The sequence below is a fragment of the Octopus sinensis genome, unplaced genomic scaffold (genome assembly GCF_006345805.1).
Source record: "Octopus sinensis unplaced genomic scaffold, ASM634580v1 Contig02586, whole genome shotgun sequence".
NCBI lineage: Eukaryota > Metazoa > Mollusca > Cephalopoda > Octopoda > Octopodidae > Octopus > Octopus sinensis.
Genome location: NW_021825821.1, coordinates 570,685 through 598,489, shown reverse-complemented (window position 1 = coordinate 598,489; position 27,805 = coordinate 570,685). Strand labels below are relative to the sequence as shown.

Below are 27,805 nucleotides of genomic sequence, written 5' to 3'. Positions count from 1 at the left end.
AGTGGAGGATCTCTGAAGACCGAGCGAACAGCTTAATGTCGTCTATGAACATGAGATGGTTGGTGCTAAAACCCCTCCTTCATGTTCGATCGACATTTGTTCGAATTGGGCAGTGAGGACTCTACTCAGCGGTTCTAGGCAGAGGACGAACAGCAGCGGAGACATGCTGTCGCCCTGTAATATGCCCCTCTCTAGTTTCACCTCGCCTATATCGCATTTGTTGTAATTTAGATGGACGTTCCACCTGTCCATCACAGTTGCAACAAATTTGATAAACCACATTGGCAACTTAAGCCTTCGCAGACACTCAACGAGGTAGGCATGATCAACCGAGTCATATGCCTTCTTCACATCCACCCACATTGACACTAGTGAGTTTCCGTGGGCTCTCTCGCGAGGCATTTGTTGATCAGTGCCTGCTCCTTAGCTCCCTGGCAATCCCGCCGAGTACCTAACTGGTTCTCGGACAGAATCCCATTCACCTCCACGAAATTTCTGACCTCAGTAGCCACCACCTTAGTCATCAACTTGTACAGGTTGGGCATACAGGTTATCGGACGATAATCTGTCGGAGCGGAAGGGTTATCTACTTTAGGGATCAAATAAGTGACCCCAGTACATAACCACTCTGGAATCGAGCCAGGGTCTAGTGTAAACTGTTCGATTGCTCGACACATGCAATCATGGATAGGTTTGCAATTTTTAATAAAGAAATTATACACTTTATCGACCCCAGGTGTCTTCCAGTCAGAGAGACGGGTTACCGCTTCATCGAACTTCTTGCGGATGTCAGAGACACCACAAGACTCGGTCATCAAGGGAGCATCGGGTCCACAAAACGGAAACGACACACCCTTGCGAGGACGTGCTTTCCACATACTCCCCCATGTGTCAAGCATTTCGGCCTTTTGCTGGGTACCCTCCTCTCGTCTCTCCGTGCAACCGACGATAGAACGACCTGCGATTAAATTCAAACAGGTTGTTCTCCCGCCTGCGCTGACACCGAGACTCATGAGTTGAGAGCTTCTTCTGATAAACGAGAATCAGCTCCTCCCTCTCTGCCCAGACACGCCTCAACTCGTTGAGGTCCCATTTGGCAGCTCGTTCCCGACGAAGTAAAGTACGCACCAAGGGGGGAGTCTTGCCCTTGACCCCATTGCTCACATTCAAAATGTGCCCAGTCAGCGCTTCCAGCTCGGCTTTCCTTGCGCTACTTTTGCGGCAATGTTTTCTCTCTCATCTACTCTTTGGGGCAGGCCTCTGAGTGATTTCATCATAGGTTGTCTGTGCCGAGTACAAATAGAGAGAAATCTCGTCCATTGTCTCCGGAGGCTCACGCACGATCGCGTAAGCTATGGCACGATTGATGCAACCCATCACGTCACTTCTGAGTTGCCACCGAGGTATCTTTCGGGTCACTCTGCGGTCCGCAAGGGGGACAACACGATTCGCAGAGATATGCCTACTAATATCTCCTTAACCTGCAAGAGTAGCGATAACTCACTACTCTGGTGCTCGTGTTGTTCAGAACACGGGGGGCATCCTGACGGCGTAACCGCAGCGGCAGTCCTCCCCCGCGAGCCAGGAGGAGGGGTCTTGGCCAGCTTCTTCAGTGCATCTAACGATAGGTTCGAGCTAAAGCGTCGATTGAAACACTGAAGCAGGGTAGGCCACCCATTTCTGGGCATCCTGGAAGCTCTTCCCAACACTTGGGAAAGGGCGGATTTAACCCAGTCCTCCTCGGGTCGTGCACTCGATCCCTTCTGCAATGGCAAAGACGATTTCTTGCCATCGGACGTCTGTCTCTCCGATGCGGTTGTCCATCCTGCTCTAGGTATATTATTATTAATAATATTGTTAGTTTCTTGTTGTCCAGGTAGACACACATCGAGATAGTAGCACGTTGCATAACCCGAAAAATAAAAATATATTAAAGTTAAAACTAATTGTACAATTAAGTATAAATCAAAAACATTGAAATTAATCAAGCGGTTTTCAATCGTGGTCCCCAGAAAATTTTTAGTGGTCCCAGGAATTTTCGAAAATAAAAACATTTTTTTAAGAAAGAAACTAATTAACTAAGTAATTTTACTAACTAAGTCCAGAGCCTTCGAAGTGAGCAGAAGGCGGCACTCCACGCACCTCCTCCCCTTCTTCCTCCTCTTCTCTGGCACTGTAGACCTTCGAGAAGGTGCAGTCCAGCGCCTCTTGCTGACTAAACGTCAGGAAAGGGCTGGATCGGCGAGCATCAAACGAGACACTCTCCAGAGTCCTCTTAAGAACAGTTGACTGTATATAAGCCTGTAGAGACTTATCTACATCCAACTGTCTTAGTACCGCTTGTGGTATTTGGTGACCAGTCCATCCCATGTCATCACACACGGGATGACATGGACTTTGCACTGGTGCATCAGTCCTAGCTCGTTTGCAAGGAGGTCATACTTCCTCCTTTTCTCCACTTCCACTATCTGCAAACGTCTAGGCACGTGATGCCCACCTCCGATAACAATCTCCCCGGTGACCTTATCGTGGACCACAATGTCGGGTCTGTTGTGCTGGACAGCAATCGAGGTGCGTATGGGGGTATCCACCTTAATGCACACCCGCGAGTTCTCACACACCGATTGAACTCGATGGGTTCGCAACTTTCTGGACCGCCTCAAGCCGTACTTATTGCAGAGCAAAAGATGGAGGGACCTCACCACCTCGTTATGCCTCCATGTGTAATCATGGTAAAGCATACTCCCGCACTTCGTGGCTAAATGGTCAACGGTCATTGCCTTACTCTTACAGTGGTTACACTGTTCCGTTGACCATTAAAAAGTTTCTATCCTGCAAATATGAGAACAACCCTTCTGATCGGGGAGAGTTATTCCCATATTTCAGCCACGTAGATGACGACGATACGTCAATGTGTGCGGGTTGTCCAGGCTGCTAAAGAGAGTCTTGTGAAGGACTTTTAAGTTGATCTTTTTAATTAAAGACTCCTTTTGAAGTTTGATCAACTCCTTCACATTAACTTGGGTAGCACCTAGACCATACTTAGCCGACACATAGCCTTTTATGGTTCCTAGGTGTGTACCACGCGCTTTTTCAGCAGCAAGGATGGCAGCCTTCCTTTGGGATACACTCGACCCACTCCACAAGGTGTCGTGCATCTTAGTAAGAATTCGCTCACTTAAGTGTACGATGTTACTCAGTCCACGTCCTAGCTGCCCGCGAGACAAGTACAATCTCTCCTTATTGCTTGCCAACACGTGGACATGATTCTCTCGGAGTACTCTTCGGACAATAAGGTCCATTTCATCGTACTCACTCGGCTCGAATTCGATCAGGCCAACGTAGTAGTTTAGCAATGAGATGGCATACTCGTTCAAGGCATGAAATAAGTTCCGTGCATTGAGCCAAGTCTTACATAACATTGCCGCCCTACTACGCACACCCTCCACTACACACTTTCTCGTTTCGGGTGTGATTAATGAGGCTGGACTCTCAACCACACCAAGATACTTATATCCTTGGTGTTCCTCCAAGACTTTGACTAGGTCACCGCACACAGGGGTGTTAGTCGCCGACTTGTCGTAGTTGAGCTCCAACCCCACGGCCTTCATGAAACCTTTCAGGACTTTACCCATTGAGTGGAGGATCTCTGAAGACCGAGCGAACAGCTTAATGTCGTCTATGAACATGAGATGGTTGGTGCTAAAACACCCTCCTTCATGTTCGATCGACATTTGTTCGAATTGGGCAGTGAGGACTCTACTCAGCGGTTCTAGGCAGAGGACGAACAGCAGCGGAGACATGCTGTCGCCCTGTAATATGCCCTCTCTCTTTTTCACCTCGCCTATATCGCATTTGTTGTAATTTAGATGGACGTTCCACCTGTCCATCACAGTTGCAACAAATTTGATAAACCACATTGGCAACTTAAGCCTTCGCAGACACTCAACGAGGTAGGCATGATCAACCGAGTCATATGCCTTCTTCACATCCACCCACATTGACACTAGTGAGTTTCCGTGGGCTCTCGCGAGGCATTTGTTGATCAGTGCCTGCTCCTTAGCTCCCTGGCAATCCCGCCGAGTACCTAACTGGTTCTCGGACAGAATCCCATTCACCTCCACGAAATTTCTGACCTCAGTAGCCACCACCTTAGTCATCAACTTGTACAGGTTGGGCATACAGGTTATCGGACGATAATCTGTCGAGCGGAAGGGTTATCTACTTTAGGGATCAAATAAGTGACCCCAGTACATAACCACTCTGGAATCGAGCCAGGGTCTAGTGTAAACTGTTCGATTGCTCGACACATGCAATCATGGATAGGTTTGCAATTTTTAATAAAGAAATTATACACTTTATCGACCCCAGGTGTCTTCCAGTCAGAGAGACGGGTTACCGCTTCATCGAACTTCTTGCGGATGTCAGAGACACCACAAGACTCGGTCATCAAGGGAGCATCGGGTCCACAAAACGGAAACGACACACCCTTGCGAGGACGTGCTTTCCACATACTCCCCCATGTGTCAAACATTTCGGCCTTTTGCTGGGTACCCTCCTTCGTCTCTCCGTGCAACCGACGATAGAACGACCTGCGATTAATTCAAACAGGTTGTTCTCCCCGCCTGCGCTGACACCGAGACTCATGAGTTGAGAGCTTCTTCTGATAAACGAGAATCAGCTCCTCCCTCTCTGCCCAGACACGCCTCAACTCGTTGAGGTCCCATTTGGCAGCTCGTTCCCGACGAAGTAAAGTACGCACCAAGGGGGGAGTCTTGCCCTTGACCCCATTGCTCACATTCAAAATGTGCCCAGTCAGCGCTTCCAGCTCGGCTTTCCTTGCGCTACTTTTGCGGCAATGTTTTCTCTCCATCTACTCTTTGGGGCAGGCCTCTGAGTGATTTCATCATAGGTTGTCTGTGCCGAGTACAAATAGAGAGAAATCTCGTCCATTGTCTCCGGAGGCTCACGCACGATCGCGTAAGCTATGGCACGATGATGCAACCCATCACGTCACTCCTGAGTTGCCACCGAGGTATCTTTCGGGTCACTCTGCGGTCCGCAAGGGAGACAACACGATTCGCCAAGATATGCCTACTAAATATCTCCTTAACATGCAAAAGTAGCAATAACTCGGTGCTCGTGTTGTTCAGAACACGGGGGGCATCCTGACGGCGTAACTGCGTCGCGAGTCCTCCCCCGCGAGCCAGGAGGAGGGGTCTTGGCCAGCTTCTTCAGTGCATCTAACAATAGGTTCGAGCTAAAGCGTGGTTGAGCTACTGAAGCAGGGTAGGCCACCCATTTCTGGGCATCCTGGAGGCTCTTCCCAACACTTGGGAAAGAGCGGATTTAACCCAGTCCTTCCGGGTCGTGCACTCTATCCCTTCTTCCCATCTGACGTCTGCCTCTTCGATGCTGTTGTCCATCCTGCTCTGGGTATATTATTATAAATAATATTGTTAGGTGGTTCTTGTCCAGGTGGAGCACACATCGAGATAGTAGCACGTTGCATAACCCGAAAAATAAAAATATATTAAAGTTAAAACAATTGTACAATTAAGTATAAATCAAAAACATTGAAATTAATCAAGCGGTTTTCAATCGTGGTCCCCAAAAATTTTTAGTGGTCCCAGGAATTTTCGCAAAATAACAATATATTAAATTTAAAACTAATTGTACAATTAAGTATAAATCAAAAACATTGAAATTAATCTGATTTGATTAGCGTGGTTTATCATTCTAGTTATGGTTAACAAGAATCGTCGTCTTTGGTCGGATTCTTACGTACAATTTGGATTCACTAAATTCATTGCCCCAAATATGAAATAAAGGCAAAATGCATGATTTGCCATAAAATTTTGGGAAACAATTCACTGAAACCTTCTCAACTTAGGCGCCACAAAGAGTCTGTACACCCAGAAAATTCCTGTTGAAGACACAATTCCAAACTGGATCGTTCAACCTTTCTTGACCTCATTTAAAGAATATCAGGAACTCAATTTTCAGCAGAGCTTGATTGAACTTCAATGTAATCAGTCTGCTCAGATTATTTTCAAATGTACTTCATTATTAGATTTTTGGTATTCTCATTAATAATTACTTTTTATTGTTAGGTGTCAGATGGCGAAAGAATTCCCCATTTTGAGTAAAACTGCATTGGAATCAATACTTGCATTCCCACTACTTATCACTGTGAAATGGCGATGTCGTGTCTGACTTTTCTAAAAACAAAATATAGAAATAGACTACGGGTACAAGATGATATGCGAGTAGCTTTGTCGAACATAGAGCCTGATATAAGTAAAATTATTCTGAGCAAACAAGATCAGAAATCTCACTAAATTACTATTAAATTTCTGTTATTTTCATAATGTTCATGTTATTTTTATAATAAATATTCGAACATGTCTAAACCTGGCCCTGGCGAGGCCAAAATTGTGCGCTAATACCAAAAAATGTTTATTTTATTTAAGGTGGTCCCCACAAAATTTTATAGTGCAAAAGTGGTCCCCAGTCTAAAAAAGGTTGAGAACCGCTGGTATGGGTGTCGTATTTAAAAAAAGAATTCGATATTGGAGCATTCAATAGTTTTATGATACCTGGATTATTGAGTAATATTAATATTTTTTTGTTGAATAACCAATTTCTCATTAAACTTGTATTACCAGCTTTTAAAAATGTTCCTAGTCATTCATACACTTTTAAAACCAAAATATGAAACACAAAAATCTTCAATTCTTGAAACATCGAGGTTTATTATATTTTCCCAATAATCAAAGGTTTAAGTTTTTCACCCTCGTGATTGCAACATATATCTACTGTAATTCTTTCTTTGAATTGTTTTATCCAGATGGTTTATTATCAATTTTAACAAACGACTTTCTTGGTGTTATTTTATATCAAGTGATGTTTTATCACGATTGAACACACTTCGTCCTCCATGTTCAATTATTTTCGGAGCAAATTACTTATAATAGGCATGTAGAATAAATCCCAGGAATCTCTTTGTTGCATATTTCTTTAAATTTTAGTTAATGTCTGACCTTAAATCGGTAGAGACAACTTTGAAATGAAGCCTTTTTTAATGATTGGCTTTAATATTAATTAATCTTGTTCTTTGAGTTTCTGGAAAATTTCAAATACTTTGTAGTCAAAGAATTTACGTCTTTCTGATGTTGTAGTATCGTCTTCAGTGTTAACTCTTTCATCGCGTAAACACGTGCCTCGAAATGGGGTCTGACTGTATCATGAAATAATCAGTAATCTACGAATATTGGATCCAGTTGATAAAAATCAATCACAAATTTACAGAATTATATTGGACTAGCTCGGCAGCTCGCTTCGCTCACCGCGACCTAGCTCCTGCGGAGGGCCTGTTTCATCAAACAACTATAAGTTTATGTAGATGTATAAAACTACCTGGTTTAATGTAACCCTATTCTATCGCCTGTTGATAACGATGTTTGTCGTCCGTCCTTCCTTGGCATATCTGAATAAATTTTCTCTTCTGCCTACCCTCGAGCATCCCACATACAGCTGTCCATGTGAAAAGCACTCATTCTCTAAAAATAACCCAACTACCTTTAATGACTGTCACTGGGCCTTGTTTATTGTCATTGCAAAACTCATCCTCAAAGGAAATTGCAGCCTTTTAAATCTAAATGGTAATTCATCAGAAATTATCGGAATTCGTGGAATATAAACATCCTCACCTCTATACTTACCTGTTAATATCGTCGCCTCTATTACGTTAGCCATTAAATTTTTGATAACTAACCTCGTTCCGTTGCATAATTTAGGTGGCGCAAGATTTCGTAATAAAACCACTGGCGGAAATGGGGCAGGCAGAGTAGCAGCAGCCAAAAAAGCGACACACAAAAAAGATTTAATTAATTACCTAAGGTGCCCGTTTTTTCTTCAGCTTCGTTTTTTTCCTTCGGTTATCTATTTAAAAAATTATTTTTGAATAATAAAAAAGTTTAGGAAAAGAGACATACCGAAAATAAATTCTATCTTTACGAAAAACTTAACTAAATAGTGAATATTTTTACGCAAATCTTCAGATTGCGCTGTCAATTGGTGGTAATTGTGTTAATGATTGTGCTAATGTGGTTTCAACTATCAAAGTGTTTTTCAAAATCTGTTAATTGCACACTCTATTCAAGGTCGTGCGTCAATTGGTGGTAAATTGTGTTAATGATTGTGCTAATGTGGTTTCAACTATCAAAGTGTTTTTCAAAATCTGTTAATTGCACACTCTATTCAAAGTCGTGCAATCTGTGATTGCACATTCTGTCAAAGTCAAATATGATAATAGCTTTAATTTTGATTCATGGTCGATAATGATATATGCATTTAATTTTAAAGAGAAAAACATAGGATGAATTGAATTTCTTTATCGCGAATAATTGGGAGTTCATCATTGTTAATATTCTCGCTGTCGTTTTCATCAAGGATATTCTTAATACGTGAGATTTTTGCCTGGAAGGTTTTAATGGACCTCATCATGAATGTCGAGGACATTCGCGTTGTTCATTTTAACCAAAATGCAGAAATTTTTTTTGTAATTTTTTTTGGAGGGAAGGTTTTAAGGACCTCATCATGTAAGTCGAGGACATCGTAGTTGTTCATTTTAACCAAAATGCAGAAAATTTTTTTTAATTTTTTTTGGAGGAAGGTTTTAAGGACCTCATCATGTAAGTAGAGGACATCGTAGTTGTTCATTTTAACCAAAATGCAGAAAATTTTTTTTTAATTTTTTTTGGGGGGGAGGTTTTAAGGACCTCATCATGTAAGTCGAGGATATCGTAGTTGTTCATTTTAAAAAACCAAATGCAGAAAATTTTTTTTTAATTTTTTTTGGAGGGAAGGTTTTAAGGACCTCATCATGTAAGTCGAGGACATCGTAGTTGTTCATTTTAACCAAAATGCAGAAAATTTTTTTTTTATTTTTTTTTTTGGGGGAAGGTTTTAAGGACCTCATCATGTAAGTCGAGGACATCGTAGTTGTTCATTTTAACCAAAATGCAGAAAATTTTTTTTTAATTTTTTTGGGGGGGAAGGTTTTAAGGAACCTCATCATGTAAGTCGAGGATATCGTAGTTGTTCATTTTAACCAAATGCAGAAAATTTTTTTTAATTTTTTTTGGGGGGGGAAGGTTTTAAGGACCTCATCATGTAAGTCGAGGACATCGTAGTTGTTCATTTTAACCAAAATGCAGAAATTTTTTTTTTAATTTTTTTGAGGGGGGAAGGTTTTAAGGACCTCATCATGTAGTCGAGATATCGTAGTTGTTCATTTTAACCAAAATGCAGAAATTTTTTTTTAATTTTTTTTGGGGGGGAAGGTTTTAAGGACCTCATCATGTAAGTCGAGGACATCGTAGTTGTTCATTTTGACCAAAATGCAGAAAATTTTTTTAATTTTTTTGGGGGGAAGGTTTAAGGAGGACCACTCATCATGTAAGTCGAGGACATCGTAGTTGTTCATTTTAACCAAAATGCAGAAATTTTTTTTTAATTTTTTTTGGGGGGGGAAGGTTTTAAGGACCTCATCATGTAAGTCGAGGATATCGTAGTTGTTCATTTTAACCAAAATGCAGAAAATTTTTTTTTAATTTTTTTTGGGGGGGAAGGTTTTAAGGACCTCATCATGTAAGTCGAGGACATCGTATTGCCAATTTGAAGTTGGTGTGCACACACAGACAGACAGAACGACAGACAGACAGACACACACCATACCATTTTATTATTAAGATCAGGGTTTCTCAAGTTTTTTAACGTCGGGGCCAAATCGATAATTAACCATTGTCTTCGGGGCCGCAGAATAAATTAAATTAAAACTTTCATTAACTTTTAACTAATTTTTTTTTAGATTCATTTTTTATTCAGAAACCGAGATAGTTAGTCTTAATTAATTAAAGGAAAATGACTAAAACGAAAAATTGTTAACTAAAACGAAAAATTGTTAGCTATTTTAACTAATTGTTAACTAATTTGTCATAACACGGAATATAGGAGGCACATGTAGATCGCAAAAGCTGGCATAAGTGATTATCAGTCAATTTATTTCGATATTTATTTTTTATGTGAATCATTTTACTGAAAATTGACTCACATAAATAAGTGGATCCGAACATTGAAGCATATTTATAAGCATTTATGAGTATATTCGGATATTTTCTTCTTGGGAAGTGAACTATAAAATTCCATTAAATTTTCAATCTTTTGCACTGAGGTAAATTGCACATCTGATTGAAGTCTATCAATTCTAATTGGAGTGATGGCGGAGCATTCTTAGGATCTATATTGAATGGTGCTGCAAAAATTTTCATTGATGGCAAAATTTCATCAAAATTCTTAAAATAAACTAAATTTTAATAAACCTTAGAACGTTTTTCAAATTCAACAATAAGGTGACTGATAATGGTAGTATATTTTTCAAATGAACCGTTAGCTTTATTTTCACTCAAACAAGTAAAATGAATTGTATCTTTGAGCATTATTTGATCCCTCCAAAGTTTTAATTTTGATATAAAAGAAGCAATAGATCCATAGAGTTGATGGCAAAATTTATATTTCCCCTGTAATTCACAATTTAACGACGATAAATGAGAGGTTAGATCTACCCAAAAAGCTAAATCGGCAATCCACTCTTTACTGCTCAACAAATCATGGTATTTGTGGTCTTTAACAAATTCTCTTATTTGAGGGAGTAGTTCATAAAATCTAACTTCTATTCAAGCAAATATACCTTTTGAGGCACGCGGCACGACTCAACCATCGAACAGTGGTATGGTAAAGCACATCATTATGCACTGTGTCAATTTCCACTAACATTTTTTTAAATCTCCTGTGATTGAGAGATTTACCGCGTATCCAATTCACAATGGACAACACCGTACTTATTACATTTTGCATTTTAAGTGACTTTGCGATTATATTCTCCTGATGAATGATACAATGTTGCCAAAATATAGGATCAAGATTTTTTTCAAGTCTCCATTCTGAATAAAGTCCATGAAACCCTTTATTACGACCAATCATATTCGCCCCCCCATCAGTACATATGGAAATTATTTTGGAAGGATCAATGTCAAATTCTTTAATACTTTCAAGGAATTCGTTAAGTACATCCATTCCTTTTGTAGTGCCTTTTAATGAACGAAGAGAAAAAAATTCTTCAGAAATTTTAAAATCCGAAGTGACACCTCTAATGCATACGACCATTTGTTCGGTATCAGAGATATTTTTACTCGTGTCGACAGCAAAAGAATGATATAAAAAATCTTTCGATGTTCTATAAAAATTATTTTTAATAGTAAAGAACTTGATTAGCTGACGGGCAAGGTCCTCAAAAATACATTCTATTCTTCTTGTAATAGTATCATTACTTAATGGTAATCGTTTTGCAATATTTTGTATATTTGACGGACAACATTCATCACAAAAAATGGAAATAGCAGTTTTTAATAATTTCTCCGTCAGAATAAGGTTTCATATTTACAGCAAGAAGGTGGCTAATTTTATAAGACGTTAATAACTGATGCTTATTTTCCACTGGTTTAAATATTGAGGACTGATTTTTAAATGACGTCTTTAATATATTGAGTTTTTTTTTCCTTGACTCTCCGAGATATAAATTGTATATTTCGGAGTGCTTCTTATAATGACGTTCAATAGTATAATTTTTCAATGAATTAATGACACAGTTGCATATCAAACAAACAGCTTTACCATTCAGTTCAACGAAAAAAAACTTTTCTTCCCATTCAATTTGAAATTCTCTATTTTCTTGAGATAATGTTCGATATTTCTTTGATGGCATGAAAAAATACTCAACCTGAAATATATTTACAAACACGTGTAGTTAAAATATTATCTTTAATAATATTAATTTACAATTAATTTTATATCCAAAATTTATTTTAAAGTTTGGAAGTCGGGGCCGCAAAAAAGATTCTCGGGGCCGCATGCGGCCCCGAGGGCCGCACTTGAGAACCCCTGATTAAGATAATGACTACTTCAATAATTCTTGTTCTCTAATTATTGAGGGTGAGAATGAATAATTTCAAGAAAAAAATTTATTGTAAATTCTATATTAGAACCAAATTCGTTAGTGCATATAAATTCCGTAATAAATAGTATGCTTGAATCAAACAAAACTCTGGGAGGTTAAGTTTTACTGTATATGTTTCACCCGTAAATTCTTTGACTGTATATGTTTCACCCACCCTTTTGAGTATCCAACGTGACTAGCAATCTTATCAAAATACTACTCGAAACTACCGGATTTAATACACAAAAATAAGCGACCAAAAATGCGGTTAGAGTCACTGGGCAAAACCTAACAACCTTTATTTCTGACAGCAGAACCAAACCAATGAACATATTCTGCATATACCCCTTACAAAATATATTAAACTAACAAATAAAGACAAATAAATCTGCCAAAAATAAGTAAAATTACTTTCTTTCCTCCATTCTCTCAGTGGGTAGTTTAAAATGCCGAACTCTCTTGGATTTAGAAGTCTTATTTTGCCACTCCTTCCAACTTTCGATTCTACCTCTTCTTCCCAACTCATACCGCTGTTTCCACTCCGTTTCAGCCTTGAACAGCTCAACGTTCAACAATTCCTTATCCGCGGTTTTCTTTCGATCCACCATCGACTTTATTTCCTTCTCTTGCCTCAATCGGTCCAAATCTGCGAATATTTTGCACATTTGTCCATGCACTGCTCGTTCGTAGACCATCGGATTGTCCTCAGGCAACACATTTCCCCCCAGCGAATTTCCTTTCCTCAATTTACGCCTTTTTTCAGCAATCTTTAAGTCAAAAATCAACAAAAAACAATTTCTGCGGTCTTTCTTTTGGCTTCCTCGACAATTTCCTTACACCTTTTATACCCCTCGTCGTTGAGAATCGTTTTATAGGCCGTGTTGACTACTTCGAATGCCTTTTCTGCTCTTTCCTTGTCACCAGGGTTCTTGTCTGGGTGCACTAGGAGCGACAACTAGGAGTTATTGCAGAGTAATATACAATTCTGAACCTTTTCTTAAGTTCTGGCATAGTTGCGTTATAGCTTGATTGTAAAACCTGGGAAAATGCACAAAAAACTGTACATCGTAAGGATTGAGGTTAAAATAAGAGGACCCGGGACGACTAAGTCGATCCAACTGTTGCTTAGATGTCAATCCCAGTGTTTCTTTTACACCCTGCTCTATCTAAGTTGATATATTTAGGCTATTGTATACTTGGTTGTAGAATTGTTCAAAGGTTTTGTCATTTTCAGGAGGGGGAATTGGTAAAGATGTGGAGCAATTGGAAGACTGTGGATGTTCTGGCACAACCACCTCACCTGGGTGTTCTGATGGGAGAGAAATATCCGAAGAATTGGGTACATTATTTGTTTTTTCAGACATTATAATCTATTAATAAGTAATTAATATATTATTATTACTGAGAATAATAAAGAAACTAACCAACAAAAAGTCAACAATAAAATTTATTTAATAATTATTAATATAATAAATAATTAAGATATAATTGATTAAAAATAATAGTTAATCTAGAATATGCCTAAAAAATTAGAACTTATAATATATATATTTTTAATCACCAAAAGACACTTTTATTAATTAAATATATGTAATTAATAAAATAAATTATTAATAACGACGAGTTTAAATACTTTTTTAAATTAATTATTTTATTAATACATTTATTTTAAAATGGAAAGTGGTGCCCGGTATCCAAATATTCCTCTCAAATTAAAAAACCCCAACGATGGCTGTAATTACAAGCGAGGCCGTTTGCTAGGAAAGGTATAAAAACCAGATATTTTGCCAGGGAGCATTCGGAGTCTGTTTTCAGTACGCAAACACCGAAACATACCAAATCCTGGCAGTCAAGGTGATCTCCAAGGAAAAAGCCACGAAAAACAAAGGACTAAGCAAAGTAATGCAGGAAATCAGAATACACAGTCAACTCAATCATCGAAACATTGTCAAATTTAATGGATTTTTCGAAGAAAATGACAATATTTATGTTTTCCTTGAAGTTTGCGAAAACTACGTAATGACTAAAAAAACATGTTTTCAGAGTCTTCTCGAATTGAGTCAACGGAGAGGCACTTTGACTGTCCTTGAAGTGAGGTTTTACACCAAACAGCTGTCCCTGGCTGTCGTCTACCTTCACGAGCAGGGGATAATCCACCGAGACCTCAAACTCGGGAATGTCTTTATCGACGGGTCAATGAACATTAAATTAGGAGACTTTGGCCTGGCCACAGTCCTCAAATCCGAAAAATCCAAAAAAAAGTAAAAATTTTAATATTTTTAAAGCACTTTTTGTGGAACTCCAAATTATCTGGCTCCTGAAGTCCTTGCAAAGAAAGGACACGGGTTGGAAGTGGATGCCTGGTCCATGGGATGTATAATGTAAGGGTGTGTTGTCATTGGTAGTTATACCCTCCTTGTGGGCACACCTCCCTTCGAGACTGACTCTGTCAAAGTGACATATGCAAAAATAAGTCAAAATGAGTTCACAGTCCCTCTGATGGACACTGACGCTAAGGATTTGATTGTGGGACTACTACAGACGGATATAGAAAGGAGATATACTGTCCAACAGATTTTGGAGCATCGTTTTTTGAAGGGTGATGGAGTTGGAGAATTGTAGGGTATATTCCCGAATCTTTGCCTTTGAGTTGTTTGTCGACTGTGCCGCGAATTAAGGTTGAGAGGACCCCAATGTCTGAGAATGTGACCTCCCCTGTGTCAGCTCTGTCCAAATATGGTTATAAATTGACATATAATTATGCAGAGATAACCAAGAAGACATGTAATGTGGAGGAGTTGAACAGATCTCTGGGTTGGTGTGTTCATAATTGACTATTAGATGTGAGTAACTCCCTTCTAGTCCATTTGGCTGATTCCCTCAGAAAAATCGTTCAGAAATGTCGTGGATTACAGCCAATGTACAACGATGGTAGGTCATGGACATTCAGTGTTGCAGAAGTGATAGAGAATCCTGCCTTGTCTCCTTTTTATTACATTACTCGGTGGAAGGACTTTTCTTCTAATAAGGCATGTCCTTCGGGACTATGTTATGAGTTGTCTGATGGCAGTACTGGACTGCTCTTTAGGGATTCGACTCGAATGCTAATTCATCCTGATGATATGTATTCGGCGACCTGAGAGTTCTAGAACATACCAGTACATTCAGAAGAACGGAGTGGAAACATATTTTAGATCAAAACACGTCCCGAATGCTCTTAGTTCAAAGTTCAAGTTTTTTGAGGAGTCGAGAAAGTTTTTGGAAGCTCATTTTGTTAAGGTGGAGGTAGTTAAGTCAGGCTAGACCGGGATAAAAACCAATTCGAAGGACTCCTCTGGACTGAGGAGACTGCCTTATGTGATAAAGTGGTTGGCTAGGAATGGTGTGGTTGTGTTCCAGCTGTCGAATGGACTTGTCTATGTTGTCTGAGTATTATTTAGTATAGGTGCACTTTATTGAGGACCACTACAAGTTCGTGTTGTGTCCTACATTGAAGAGCATTACTTTATTTTTGAAGGGAAGGTCGAGGACATATCATATGCCACTCATGTGCTATTTCGGATGTCCGTCTGATGTTCGAATTCATTTGGAAATTTTTATGGTCTTGGTTTCGGAACTTGCGGAGATGTAATTTGGTTAATAAATGATCCTCTTTTATTATTAATAATCTTCTGGAAACTTGAAAGGAAATGGCGGGGTCCATTTGTTGGTTCTGATAGATCCTTAGTGGTGATTAGTTATGGCGTGATTATTATTAAATAGTTATTGATTTAAAATGCATCAGTATTTTCGGACATTTGGTGGACTGCTTTGTCAGAAGTATTATTAAAGCAGTTGAATTATTATTAGAAAAAGGTCTATACATTCTAAAATTGCCGATTTGGTTTAATACTCCAATAGTTTTGTCGCTAGAATTATAAATCATTTCTTAGAAAAGACACTAAACAATATTTGCGAATAACAAAGCTATTATCATGTATCACAGCGATCGTCCAAAAGTCAAGATGATTCCTTCGAGTCGTGTTCTATCCTTGATGTCTGTCGACCAAGCAATCAAAGAAAGCGAAGCGTCTTGTCGTTTCATCTCGGAACCAGAAATCAAATCATCGCCAATTTGAAAGAGAGCAGAACATATTTATGAAACTGGACAAGTGAGTTGTTTTTACACATCATGGAGTAATAAGGTCCCTAGCAGATTCTAAATGAAAATAAATATAGTAGTTTTGAAATGTGGGAAATATTTTATGGTGCAGTATAACATTTTCACTTGTGTAGATAAGAACGGAAATGTCTTAAACGCAAATTTTGATGAGCATAAATAAAATGTCAAAATAAATGTTGTTTTTCATTTTTAGTTAAAAAGTTGACAATGTCCTTGCAGAAGTATATGATCGGGGACATAACACTCTGACTGATAAGAATAATTGAGGTCTGTGTCGTCCACTGAATTCATTTCTCTAATTTGATCATTCAATTTTTGTTGAAAATCACAGGAGAAATGCGGATTGACGGATTATAAACATCCATATGAGTGAAATGCTTGTAGTTCTGCCAAGTGTGAGTATATTCTATACGCCAGGAAATGTCTCAGTCGAAAAAATATACCCTCATTATATTTATAAGGATGATCAGGAAAAATAATACAATAAAAATAGAATAGACCAATCAAATAAACCTATTATCATCGACTCTTTGAAAGCTGTGGGATTTATTTTAGAAAGGAAATATTTAAAAGACTCCTTAAATCACTAATTTTTACTTTGACCTGGAGATTGTTGAAAAACGATATGATTGTGTTTTATACATCAGAGACGCCCTTTGATCTATTTACGTCTACTTTCACTTTATGGAATCCTAAGAAAATAGTGCAAGTTGTCTAACATTGCATTATTTGGTCAATCCTTTTTTTAAAATGGGAAAATCAACCTTTCCAATTTTACCTAAAATGAATATTTCTATCTAAAATGACAGAAGGAGAGGTGGTCGACGTCATAAGCTGCAGTTGTGAATTTTGAGGTTCTATTCAGACCATATTTGAAATAGTGAGAGCATGGAACTGCTAATTTCATTCCATATGATCAAAACCTCCAGATTTTTGACTCCTAGTAGAGATGCAAAGAATATTCAATTGGCGTCACGGTCTTGTCATAGGCCTTTAAATACTCTTTGTTATTTATTTTATTTAATTTCACTATAATTTACTTTGAACTTTTCGGAAATTTCTCCCTATATCTTTGAGAAAAGCCAGTAGTAACAAATATGATTGTAGATTTAGTTGCATGATTTTAAAGCAGAAAAGACATCTGCTGTCTAAGATTTGTGTTTGTATTAAAACTTTTTTGTACTTTCTTAAAGAAGTTAAGTAGTGAGGTTGATCTGTACAAATAAAAAGTTTGGGCTAATATCTTTAATTATGTAGAAAATGAACAATTTTAGACTCCGGTGGGGATCTTTGATCAAATCGAAGGACTCAAGTTGTCTGTGTAACAATCCAAGATGGCAAACACTTAAGAATTTTTTAAACTCCAGGACTTTGGAGATTTATGACTACAGACTGAAGAAACAGTTTCGCAGCTATGCTCAAAAAGAAAGTTGCCTAGCTTGAAACCGCAGAAATAATGAAAATATGTTTTTAGCTATTTGATAGTTTTAAAACATTGCCCTTAGTAATGTTCAGGACAAAGTTTGCTTATACAGTCATAAAAATAATACAGTCGGACCTTGATTTGGAATACAAAGTGTTAAAAATGTTGTCAGTTTTCGTTTTTTCACCAAAAAATGAGATAATGATTATGTACAACATAATTGTTTTTTATTCAAAAAGAATTATTTATTTTTGGCAAACTTAAGTGAGTTTTCGGCTTTTAAATAATTTAGCTCCATCTGTAGTTTTTCTACAGCTGTTTCTATGTCACAGGTGGAGGGGGAGTACAGTAAATAAAACTATCCTTCTATTATTTAGAAGTCTTATAATCTTCGGAAAAATTCTACATTTAAACCCATTAAATGGAAACTACTTGTCTCCTCCGTGGAAAAATCAACACAAACGCTTGTCTTGATTGTAGTCGACTTACTTCCATAAAATAACCCCATTTTTAGGGAGTCACGACTATCCTTAATTTCCCTTTAAGTTTGCATTTTCTTTACAAAAGTCTTGTTTGATTTATCTACAAATATTCTACTATTTTCTCAATTCTGTTATTTGCCGATTTTTTAAATAAAAATTTTTATTTGAGATAATTTATTAATAATAACTGTGACTCAAAAAAGTTTACGACTAATGAAAACTAAATATGCTATACTATTTCAGGTTTAAAGTGAGTCTTATCAAAAACTAAAGTGGGTCTTACCAAAAGCAAAGCGAAATTTATCAAAAGCAAAGTGGATTTTACCAAAAGCTAAGTGGAACTTACCAAAAGCAAATTGCCTCTTACCAAAAGCAAAGTGGCTCTTACCAAAACCAAAGTGGGTCTTACCAAAAGCAAAGTGGAACTTACCAAAACCAAAGTGGGTCTTCCTAAAACCAAAGTGGAACTTACCAAAACCAAAGTGGGTCTTCCTAAAACCAAAGTGGAACTTACCAAAACCAAAGTGGGTCTTCCGAAAACCAAAGTGGAACTTACCAAAAGCAAAGTAGAACAATAAAACTATTTAATAAATTACGTCATAATTATTTAACATCGATGAGGCCAAACTCTAAATTCTAGCAATTGCGGTGTTGAATAGAGATGGAATGATTATACATAATGAGTTAATCATATTTTCTATTAACTTTTGAAGTCGAAATCCCGTAGTTGACAAAGATTTTTGCCTCAAACCATTCAAATTATTATTAATGTCTATTGCGATGTGTTTTTTTATATCAGCTTTGAATACTGACCAAATATTCTCAATTGGGTTAAGCATAGGGTTATAGGGACCTAATCTTGAAATTTTATTTCCGATGAAGTACTTCATTATTTATTAGAATGTCAATCTGAGGAAATTCCGATATTATCTATAATTTTTTCAATTCCATAGACAATTGTCTACTACTAGCACGATTGGAAAATTGTAAGCTTCCCTGGCTTTTCGTAGACAAATTCTCACCCATTCATGGGCAGATCCTTTATTAAAAGATCCACGTTTCAATTCATAATTTAACAATTAAAGAAACCCAATACAACCAATGAAATGTAAATTCGCATTTTGCAAACTTGTTTCAACAACATTAGTCTTTGTTCATTTTTGAACGACTCTTTTTACAGGATATGTGCATGTCAAAAATTTTTTCATCCATAAATAGTATCGGAATTTTCTCCGATTGATATTCCAATAAATAATAAAGTAATGAAATTGTTTTTTTATTTAATAAAAAACAGATGTCAATAACATACAAAAAAATAACATACAAGTAACATACGCATACGCAAAAATAACATACGCAGTTTAGGACGCCCTCCCAGTCTTCTTTATTTAATTGACTATTACCTTTCTCTGGTTCATATCAGATATCTTTTAAAAGAATAACAGGAACCGTCTAAGTGGACTTGAATGATTTTTTCACACATTTAAGCTAAAATTAGAATCTAAAAAAATTCTCAAGGTCTCAAGAGTGATTCTCGGGTTAATTTCGAGCTGTTCAACACAATAAGTTTTATTTTGATCAAGAAATTTTTTTTGCTTTTGATCCCCATCGCTGATCAAGTTCATCAATTTTTTCATCATTGTTCACCAACTAACAATAAGTAGTAGTATGCAAAACATCAGGAGATTTTGCAAGCTCCTTTCAGTCACAATTTCCTTCATCGGCTTTGAAAATAAAATTTTTTTTAATTGCAGCCTCAAGCTTTTTTATTTGTGCAGGCGTACAAATGAGAAAATGAAATATTTGCGAAGAAATGCAAATATATACGTTTGTCCTTAATCGCGTTTACAATTGATCTCGACGCTTTTGAATGTTGTTTAGTCACTTTTGCTTAGTCGTACAAGCTATTCTGCTATTTTGCGGCTGAAAAAAGCAATTTGTTTTCGCGCTTTACTTTTTTTTAAAATAACAAGTTAATTTTTTTCCACTTGGTTTTGGTAAGTTTCAATTTGCTTTTAGTAAGACCATTTTGCTTTTGATAAGTTTCACTTTAGGTAAAACTCACTTTGCATTTGGTATGCACTATTTTTCTTTTGTAAGTTCCACGTTGCTATTGGTAAGAACCACTTAAAACCTGAAATGATGAAATTATAGCTTATCACCGATGTAATAAAAACAGGTCTCTTATATTGCTGATTTTTTTCTAAAAATTTAAAATAGGAAGTGCGACAAGAAGTGTCAGTTATTTTTCAAAAACACTAAAAAAATTTCGGATTTTTCAAAACTGAACCCAAAAAATAAAAAACAACCAAATTTAAAATATGAACTGATTAATGATAGCATGATCTATTACATTGAAAAAATGGAAACCAAAGGGGAAATTTTGATGAACAATTTATTATTAGAAGAATCAAAAAAATGTTCAGAGTTTAAATTTGATAATTGGGTGGCTTTAAAAATTAAAAAAAGAAATATAAAATAAAATTAAAAACATTATACGGGGAAATATTTTCAGGGAACAAGAAGGATTTTACTTTTTTTATTTTGAAATCCAAAGCTTAAAGGACTTGGCAGTTTTGCGAAGCTCCCGGGTTCAAATCTTACAGTTATCATTCCGGCCGAAGCTTCCATGCATATTACATGCACCCTGGATTGACGAGTAACGCCGTCATCAGTGATTTCACTGCGGAACCGGATGTCTATCTCAGCCACAGCACAAAAGAAAAAATAGATGGAGCAGAGAAACACGTCTTCGTTTGGATTCTCTTCATTTAGATTAATTAGTTTCTTCATAACATGTTCTCTCTCTGTCTTGATCTTATGTGGCTGGCCAGTGCGAGATGTCAACATTACGTTGTCATCTTGCAAAACGCTATAATAATATAAATCCAAAAGAAAATAAACTTGTATGGCCCCAAAAAGTCTACAATATGAATGAAACGGGGTTATTTTTTAAACTTACACCCTCAAAAACATTATGCAGAGAAAATACAACTATACCATAAAACTATCAAAAAATATTTTCAATCATGCTATGCTGGAAAGTTTGAAGCCCTCACTGTTTCAAATTTTTAGTCTAAAATCAATCGTGACTACAGAGCTTCTATAAGCAAGATTTTTAGTTTTTAGCTTTATGATTGAGACTACGAGCTAGAAAGAAAAAAACGAAAATCATTTTTTTGATCGATAACTTCCCTGGTCACCAAACTGCTTATACTCCCAAAAACATTGAATTGATTTATTTGTTTAATAATGCTACAGGGAATCTTCAACCTATGGATTTAATAATTATAAGATCATTTAAAACCCATTTTGCAAAATACAAACTAAATAAAATAAATAACATGGTTGAAAACGCAGCAGTTGTCTTTGAATCAATTTTAAAGTTTTTTTATTAATAAGAATGTATTTCAAAGTATCGAAAGGGAAAACAATTAGGATTCGCCGGTGGCTGCACCGCAAATAACAAACAAGTTACCTTGCAAGATTGCTATAGATCAGAGGTTTCCAAATGGGGAGGCGCGCCTCCCTAGGGAGGCGTTGACTCGTGTCAAGGGAGGCGCGAAAAGTATTTCAGAAACATTTTTTAGAAAATTATATCTATGTAAAAAACGTGACTATATTCCGATAATAAGAGTTATTAATTTAAAAATTATTTTTTTCAAAAATTTATTTAATTTATTAGACAATTAAATAATTTTAACACATGAATAAATTCTTGAGTGGTTGCAAAAGAAAATTCACGAATAATAAAGATTTTGACGATGGTTCAAAAAATCAAAATGATTGGAATATAATCAATACCACTCCAAAGACAAGAAAATACTTTCCATCTTACTTATTGTTAGGATTCACACGTATCTTTGTTGATTCTATGGAAAAACCCCTCTGTTTGCTTTGCCTCAAAACACTTGCAGCAGATAGTATGAGGCCATGCAAATTAAGAAGACATTTTGAAACGATGCATTCTGAACATGTCCATAAGTCTGAAGAATTTTTTAAAAGAAAATTAGAAGAGTTTGATAACCAAACGAAATCGTTAAAAAAACTTGTTCTGTCTCTTCAAATGCTTTACTAGCATCGTACAAAGTTTCTTACAGGATTGCAAAATGCAAGAAACCGCACAATATCGGAGAAACTCTAGTTTTGCCAGCAGCTATCGATATGGTTGAAGCAATGTTTGGCGAATCCTATGCAAAACAATTACAGCAAATACCGCTTGCTGATAACACAGTCGCTAGAAGAATTGATGACATATCTGAAGATCTTTGTGATCAGTTGGTTTCTCGACTACGTAACTGTAAATTTGCTATACAAGTTGATGAGGGAGCTGACATAAATAAAAATGCACATTTAATTGCATATGTCAGATATGCTGAAGAAAGTACAATAATAGAAGATCTATTATTCTGCAAACCATTTCCTGGAAGGAGCACGGCCAATGAAATTTTTAATATAATTGATACTTTTTTTGAAGAAAATAACATAGAATGGATCAATTGTGTTGGACTTTGTACAGACGGAGCACAGTCAATGTCAGGAAATAAATCTGGTCTTCAAGCTCTTGTAAAAAACAGAGCACCAGAAATTATCTGGACGCACTGCATGCTGCACAGATCAGCACTTGTCTCAAAGAATATGAGTCCAGAACTGAACGATATTTTTGCGCAAATTACAAAAGTTATAAACTACATAAAACACAGTCCTTTAAGAGCTAAGCTTTTTGCAAAGCTGTGTGAAGATATGGATTCAAAATATACATCGCTTTTATACTATTGTGAGGTACGCTGGCTATCTCGTGCAAAAGTGATTAGAAGGGTGTTTGAACTCAAAGATCAAGTTGCAGATTTTCTTGATGAAAATGATATTGAAGATGCAAAGTTGTTCAGGGATGATGACTTTATTGTCAAATTTGCCTATTTAGTTGACATTTTTGGGAAATTGAGTATATTGAATAAATCAATGCAGGGACCACAACTACATTTATTCTCTCAAAAGGACAAAATAAAAGCATTTATGAAAAAATTGGTATTATGGAAATCAAATATACAAAAAAATATCTATGACATGTTTCCACTTTTAAACACCTTTTGCGCCATAGTGAACATTGAAGCAAACAAAGACATATTTGCTGAACATTTGGATTGTTTGTTGAAGCATTTTGCTCACTATTTTAAAGATCTCGACTGTAAAATGTTCGAATGGATACAGAATCCATTTATTGATGAAGAAGATAATCAATTTGCATTGACAACTTTTGAAAAAGAAAAATTGATAGAATTGTCATGCGATACATTATTGAAACAAAAATTTGAGAGAGAACCGCTAATTTCTTTTTGGTTGAATGTAAGAACGGAATATGAAATTTTGTCGAATAAAGCAATAAAAGTTTTGTTGCCATTTGCTACTTCATATTTATGCGAAACTGGATTTTCTGCACTAGCTGCAATTAAATCTAAATATCGAACTCGTTTAGTAGTGACTAATGAGCTAAGAGTAGCACTCTCTGCGATGACACCAAGATTTGAAAAACTTTGCGCCAAGATGGAAAAAAAATTATCTCATTAACTTTTTGTTTTAAAAAATTGTTTTTGATAAAATAATAATTGTATTATATTATGGAATATAAAGGGAGGCGCAAGATTGTACTTTTTCTCTAAGGGAGGCGCGTAAAAAAAAGCTTGGAAACCTCTGCTATAGATATTCTTTGGTACAACCAGCTGGTTTCCCAGTGGTCAAACGTCTTTTTTCTGATCAGTTCCCCAGTTATAAACAGAATCCTCTTCCTGTTTAAAATTTTAATGTTTAGCAGTTAATAAAAGCTCATATTCTAATGACACTGTGGATGTGCTGGGTGCGATTTTTCCTTTAGAAACCTACCTGAAAACTAAAGAAATGTCAGACAATGATTTCATATTTATGAAAGAGTTGGAAAAATTCAGATTCGAATTAAAAAAACCAGCCATACAAAAATAGTACGCCCCGGTTTCTCCGCTCGCTCGGTCGACGGATATCAAGGATAAGAACGATTCCAGAGAGCCTATTTTGTTTTATTTATCCAATCTAAACAAAAGAATGAAGTAAATTATTTTTGTTTTTCCCTATTATTACATGTCACAGTCCAGACGTGAGTCACGCCGGATATATTTCTTCGTTTATCGAAAAATTATATTTATGGATGACTCCACTTAAAGACGAGATACATCTCATTTTTATTCACTATCTGAAAACAACGAAGGCGCTGCTTATGAAAAATACATATCCATAATTAGTGATTTAATTTAATTTTTAATTTATTGAACCAGAAAACCACAGTCATAGCCAAAAAAAAGAAGAATTCAGGTGATCCCAGCCTCCCTCAGCAGTTCGCGCAGCCTCTCCCGATGTTCCGCCGTTGTCCCGACGCATTTTCGGTACGGACGGGGATTTTCAGGACGAACCTCTCTGTTGTTCCAGACTTTTGGGATAATCTCTTTATCGGAGAAAGTATTCAGCAGGTTCGCCGCTCTCACCCGAATTTTGTCGATTTTTGATCGATTGTTTGCACTTAAGTTTGTTCCCCAGATTCCGCACGCATAGCCGATCGTAGGTTCCAAGTATTGATTATATATGTTGTTTAGGCCATATAGGCCTTTGCATTCTCCTGCGTTCTTCAAGAAGGCATTCAGGAAGTTAACCTTTCTTGCACCCGCCATAATTACATTTTCAACGTGGGTTGAAAAGGTTAGAAAGGTGTCAAATGTTACTCCAAGAATCTTCTGGGTTTTGCTCTGCGGTATAATTTCCCCGTCTAACTTCGCTTCAATTGAAACTTTCCCAAGCCTTCTGTTTTTCGTAAACAGAGTCAAAATAATTAATCAATTTGAAGCACGTTTTGGGGTACATTTATATAAATTTAATTTTTAGAATTTTAAAGAATTCCTTCCTTTAATGAAAATATTCGCTACTCCATTCAGCGTGGAAATTAAGGATGCGCCTGCAAAGTTTCAACTAGAACTCATTAATTTACAACATGATATAGAACTGGCGGCATTGTTCAAAAATGCGTCCATTATTAATTTTTACGAATTAATTCCTCAAGACAAATTCAAAAATATAACACACAATGCATATATGAATATATCAATGTTTGGATCTACATATTTATGCGAATCAATATTTAGTAAAATGATTCGAATAAAAAATAAATATCGTAACAAACTCACGGATAATCATTTGAGTCAGCTTTTACAAACTTCTTCGACTTTACTTATTCCGGATTTCAAAAACTTAATAAACAAATAATACTTTATTTTTAGTTACAACACCTTTTGTAGATTTTTTAGCTTGTATTTATTTATAAAGGAAATGAAATTAAAAAAAGAAAAAAGAGTCTAAAAACTCATTACGCATCAGCAGTGGCTGCACTTCGGATTGCAAGCGAGTTACCGGCTTGGAAAATATAAAAATATATAAAATATTTTTTATGCGGCCCGCGAAGCTAATCTTAATTATCGATTTGGCCCTTGAGCTAAAAAGGTTGAGAACCCCTGATCTACAGAATCGAATGCTTTCTTCACATCAATCCATGTAGAAAATAATTTATTGGCATTCTCTTAGTTAATACACTAGTTGATTATGGCTTGTTCTTTTGCACTTTGGCACATTCTTCTTGTGCCCAGTTGATTGTCACTTATTAATCCAAAAGCATCAATATACTCTGACAACTTTATGTTTACACATTTCGTCGTCAACTTAAATAAATTCGGCATACATGTGATTGGCCTAAAATCCTTGGGGAAGTCACATACGTCTTTCTTAGGGATCAGATATGTGATTCCCGTATAAAACCAATCATCAGGGGTAAAATCTCCATTTATAATTTTGCGAATCTCATTACGAAGATGTCCATGAATTGAGGTAAAATTTTTGATTAAAAAATTATAGATTTCGTCACAACTGCATGCTTTCCAATTAGGAAGCATCTTGATAATAATAATTGCCTCATCCGTAAATTCTGCACGAATATTCTCTGATCCAGCCACTCTTGTGGTGACCAGAAAATTGCTATTCTTGGATTCATGTTGATCCCAGATTTTGCTCTAGAAAAAGAGGCATTCCTCCTCATTGAAATTAATTATCTTCCTTTTATTATCTCCACTGATGTTTCTATAGAACCTTCTCCTGTTCAATTAAAAAGACCAGTTGGCTTTTCGGAACCCCTTCCTGGATTCATAGACTCGCAATTTTTTCTCTACAATTTTAATTCCATCTTGGATTAAGAAAGCAATTCTTTCGAATTCTCCCCTCTTCGATTTTTTAAATCCATATAAGCACAAAGTATTACGCGTTTCTTCATCAAATTGCTTCTCTTCTTTCATTTCGCTAGCAGTTTTGATTTGTTCAAGCTGCTGTTTTAGTTTAATGAGTTTGCTCTTCATTGATTCTTCCCAATTACTCTTAGTTCTAATTTTCTTGGTAAGGCTATCATATGTGCACTGTCCTGCATAGATGATATCAGTAATATTGTTGATATTCAAATTGTGCACAAAATCAATATATTCTTCAATTGAGGCATTGATCCCATTTATAATTTCCTTCTTAAGCAATTTTCTTGGAATTTTTCTAGTCGGGTTACGGAGGTTCCTTCCCGTTATACATATTTTCCCAATTTAGGAACAAAACTCTAAAACAATTCCCAAAATTGGAAATCTCAGCCTTCTGGGACTCCTCCATAGGTAGACCACTGTTTCTCGAATTTGGAGTGAAAAGCATTTGTAATGAGAGACCACCCACCGCGGAAAATCCTCCCAAATCTAGATCTTGCGGACTCAACGACCTCCGTAACCCACCGTCTGCGGTCCACAGTATGAACCTTGTCAATCAGGCATTGGAGAGTCAGAAGATGTTCTTTAAGATTTGTATTAACCATTTCTTGAGTCTTGGTCAAGTCACCAATCACATTGTCTACATTCTGTTTGTTTTTTCTTTTAGTAACTTCCCTAGATAGGTCGAATGATACAGAATTTCTTTTCTTAGCAGAAACCAAGTAACAAACAAATGTTATAACCAAATAATAACAAGAATCCCAAATAAATTAGTAATAATTAGAATAAGAAGGATATGAGGTCGGCTGAGGATTAGACTGTGGAACCGTGCTGGGCGTAACATTCGTTTGGAAGGTTGTTGGATTGACAGGTGGAGGCATATTATACGACGGAGAGGTATAATCCACTGGCATACTTACACTCATCGGAGGCTGAGTATTTGGAGGAAACTGTGGAGGATAACGATACTCGTCGTAGCCCATTCTGGGGACTGCAACAAATCTCGAATGAATCATTCCGGGGGGGAATGTAGGGAGGTAAGTTGGTGGACCCCCCCGAGTGATTTGATCCATTGGACGAGGTGCTGACCCAGGGTAACCCCAAGGCCTCGAAGGATCAACCACAGGCCGATTTATGTGCATTTGAGGCAAAAATGGTCTTTCATGAGACAACTGAGGCCGAAAAAGTTGAGGATCGTCCATTTTTTGAGTTGAATTGACTTCAAAAGGCTCTTTTAGTGGAGTCTCCACATCAGAAGTAACCGAATTGACCGGTCTCTCTGGTTTTGTAGTGGACAACATGGACTGTCCGTAATTTTCTTAAAGAATGTAAAAAATAGGTCAAACCTCTCGATTTCTCCACAATATGGGACAA

General features: G+C 36.8%; 2 protein-coding genes across 2 annotated transcripts; one reads left to right on the top strand and one right to left on the bottom strand.

Annotated features, from left to right (window-relative positions):
- Positions 1–2,882: 2,882 nt before the first annotated feature.
- LOC115227309 lies at positions 2,883–3,422 on the bottom strand. Its single transcript, XM_029798185.1, has one exon. The coding sequence runs from the start codon at positions 3,420–3,422 to the stop codon at positions 2,883–2,885; it is 540 nt and encodes a 179-aa protein (XP_029654045.1).
- Positions 3,423–22,289: 18,867 nt separating this feature from the next.
- On the top strand, positions 22,290–24,393 carry LOC115227308 (zinc finger BED domain-containing protein 5-like). Its single transcript, XM_029798183.1, has 3 exons — positions 22,290–22,509; positions 22,603–23,005; positions 24,246–24,393. The coding sequence occupies exons 1-3, from the start codon at positions 22,290–22,292 to the stop codon at positions 24,391–24,393; spliced, it is 771 nt and encodes a 256-aa protein (XP_029654043.1).
- The last annotated feature ends 3,412 nt before the right edge of the window (positions 24,394–27,805 follow it).

What these genes read in the sequence shown, in the direction of transcription:
- LOC115227309 (XM_029798185.1), bottom strand. Translation starts at nt 3,422, where the DNA reads ATGTTATGTAAGACTTGGCTCAATGCACGGAACTTATTTCATGCCTTG.
- LOC115227308 (XM_029798183.1), top strand. Translation starts at nt 22,290, where the DNA reads ATGGTTGAAGCAATGTTTGGCGAATCCTATGCAAAACAATTACAGCAA. An exon ending in TGTCAGATATGCTGAAGAAA is followed by an intron (nt 22,510 to 22,602) that starts GTACAATAATAG and finishes CTTTTTTTGAAG; the next exon opens with AAAATAACATAGAATGGATC. An exon ending in AATGATATTGAAGATGCAAA is followed by an intron (nt 23,006 to 24,245) that starts GTTGTTCAGGGA and finishes TACATGTCACAG; the next exon opens with TCCAGACGTGAGTCACGCCG.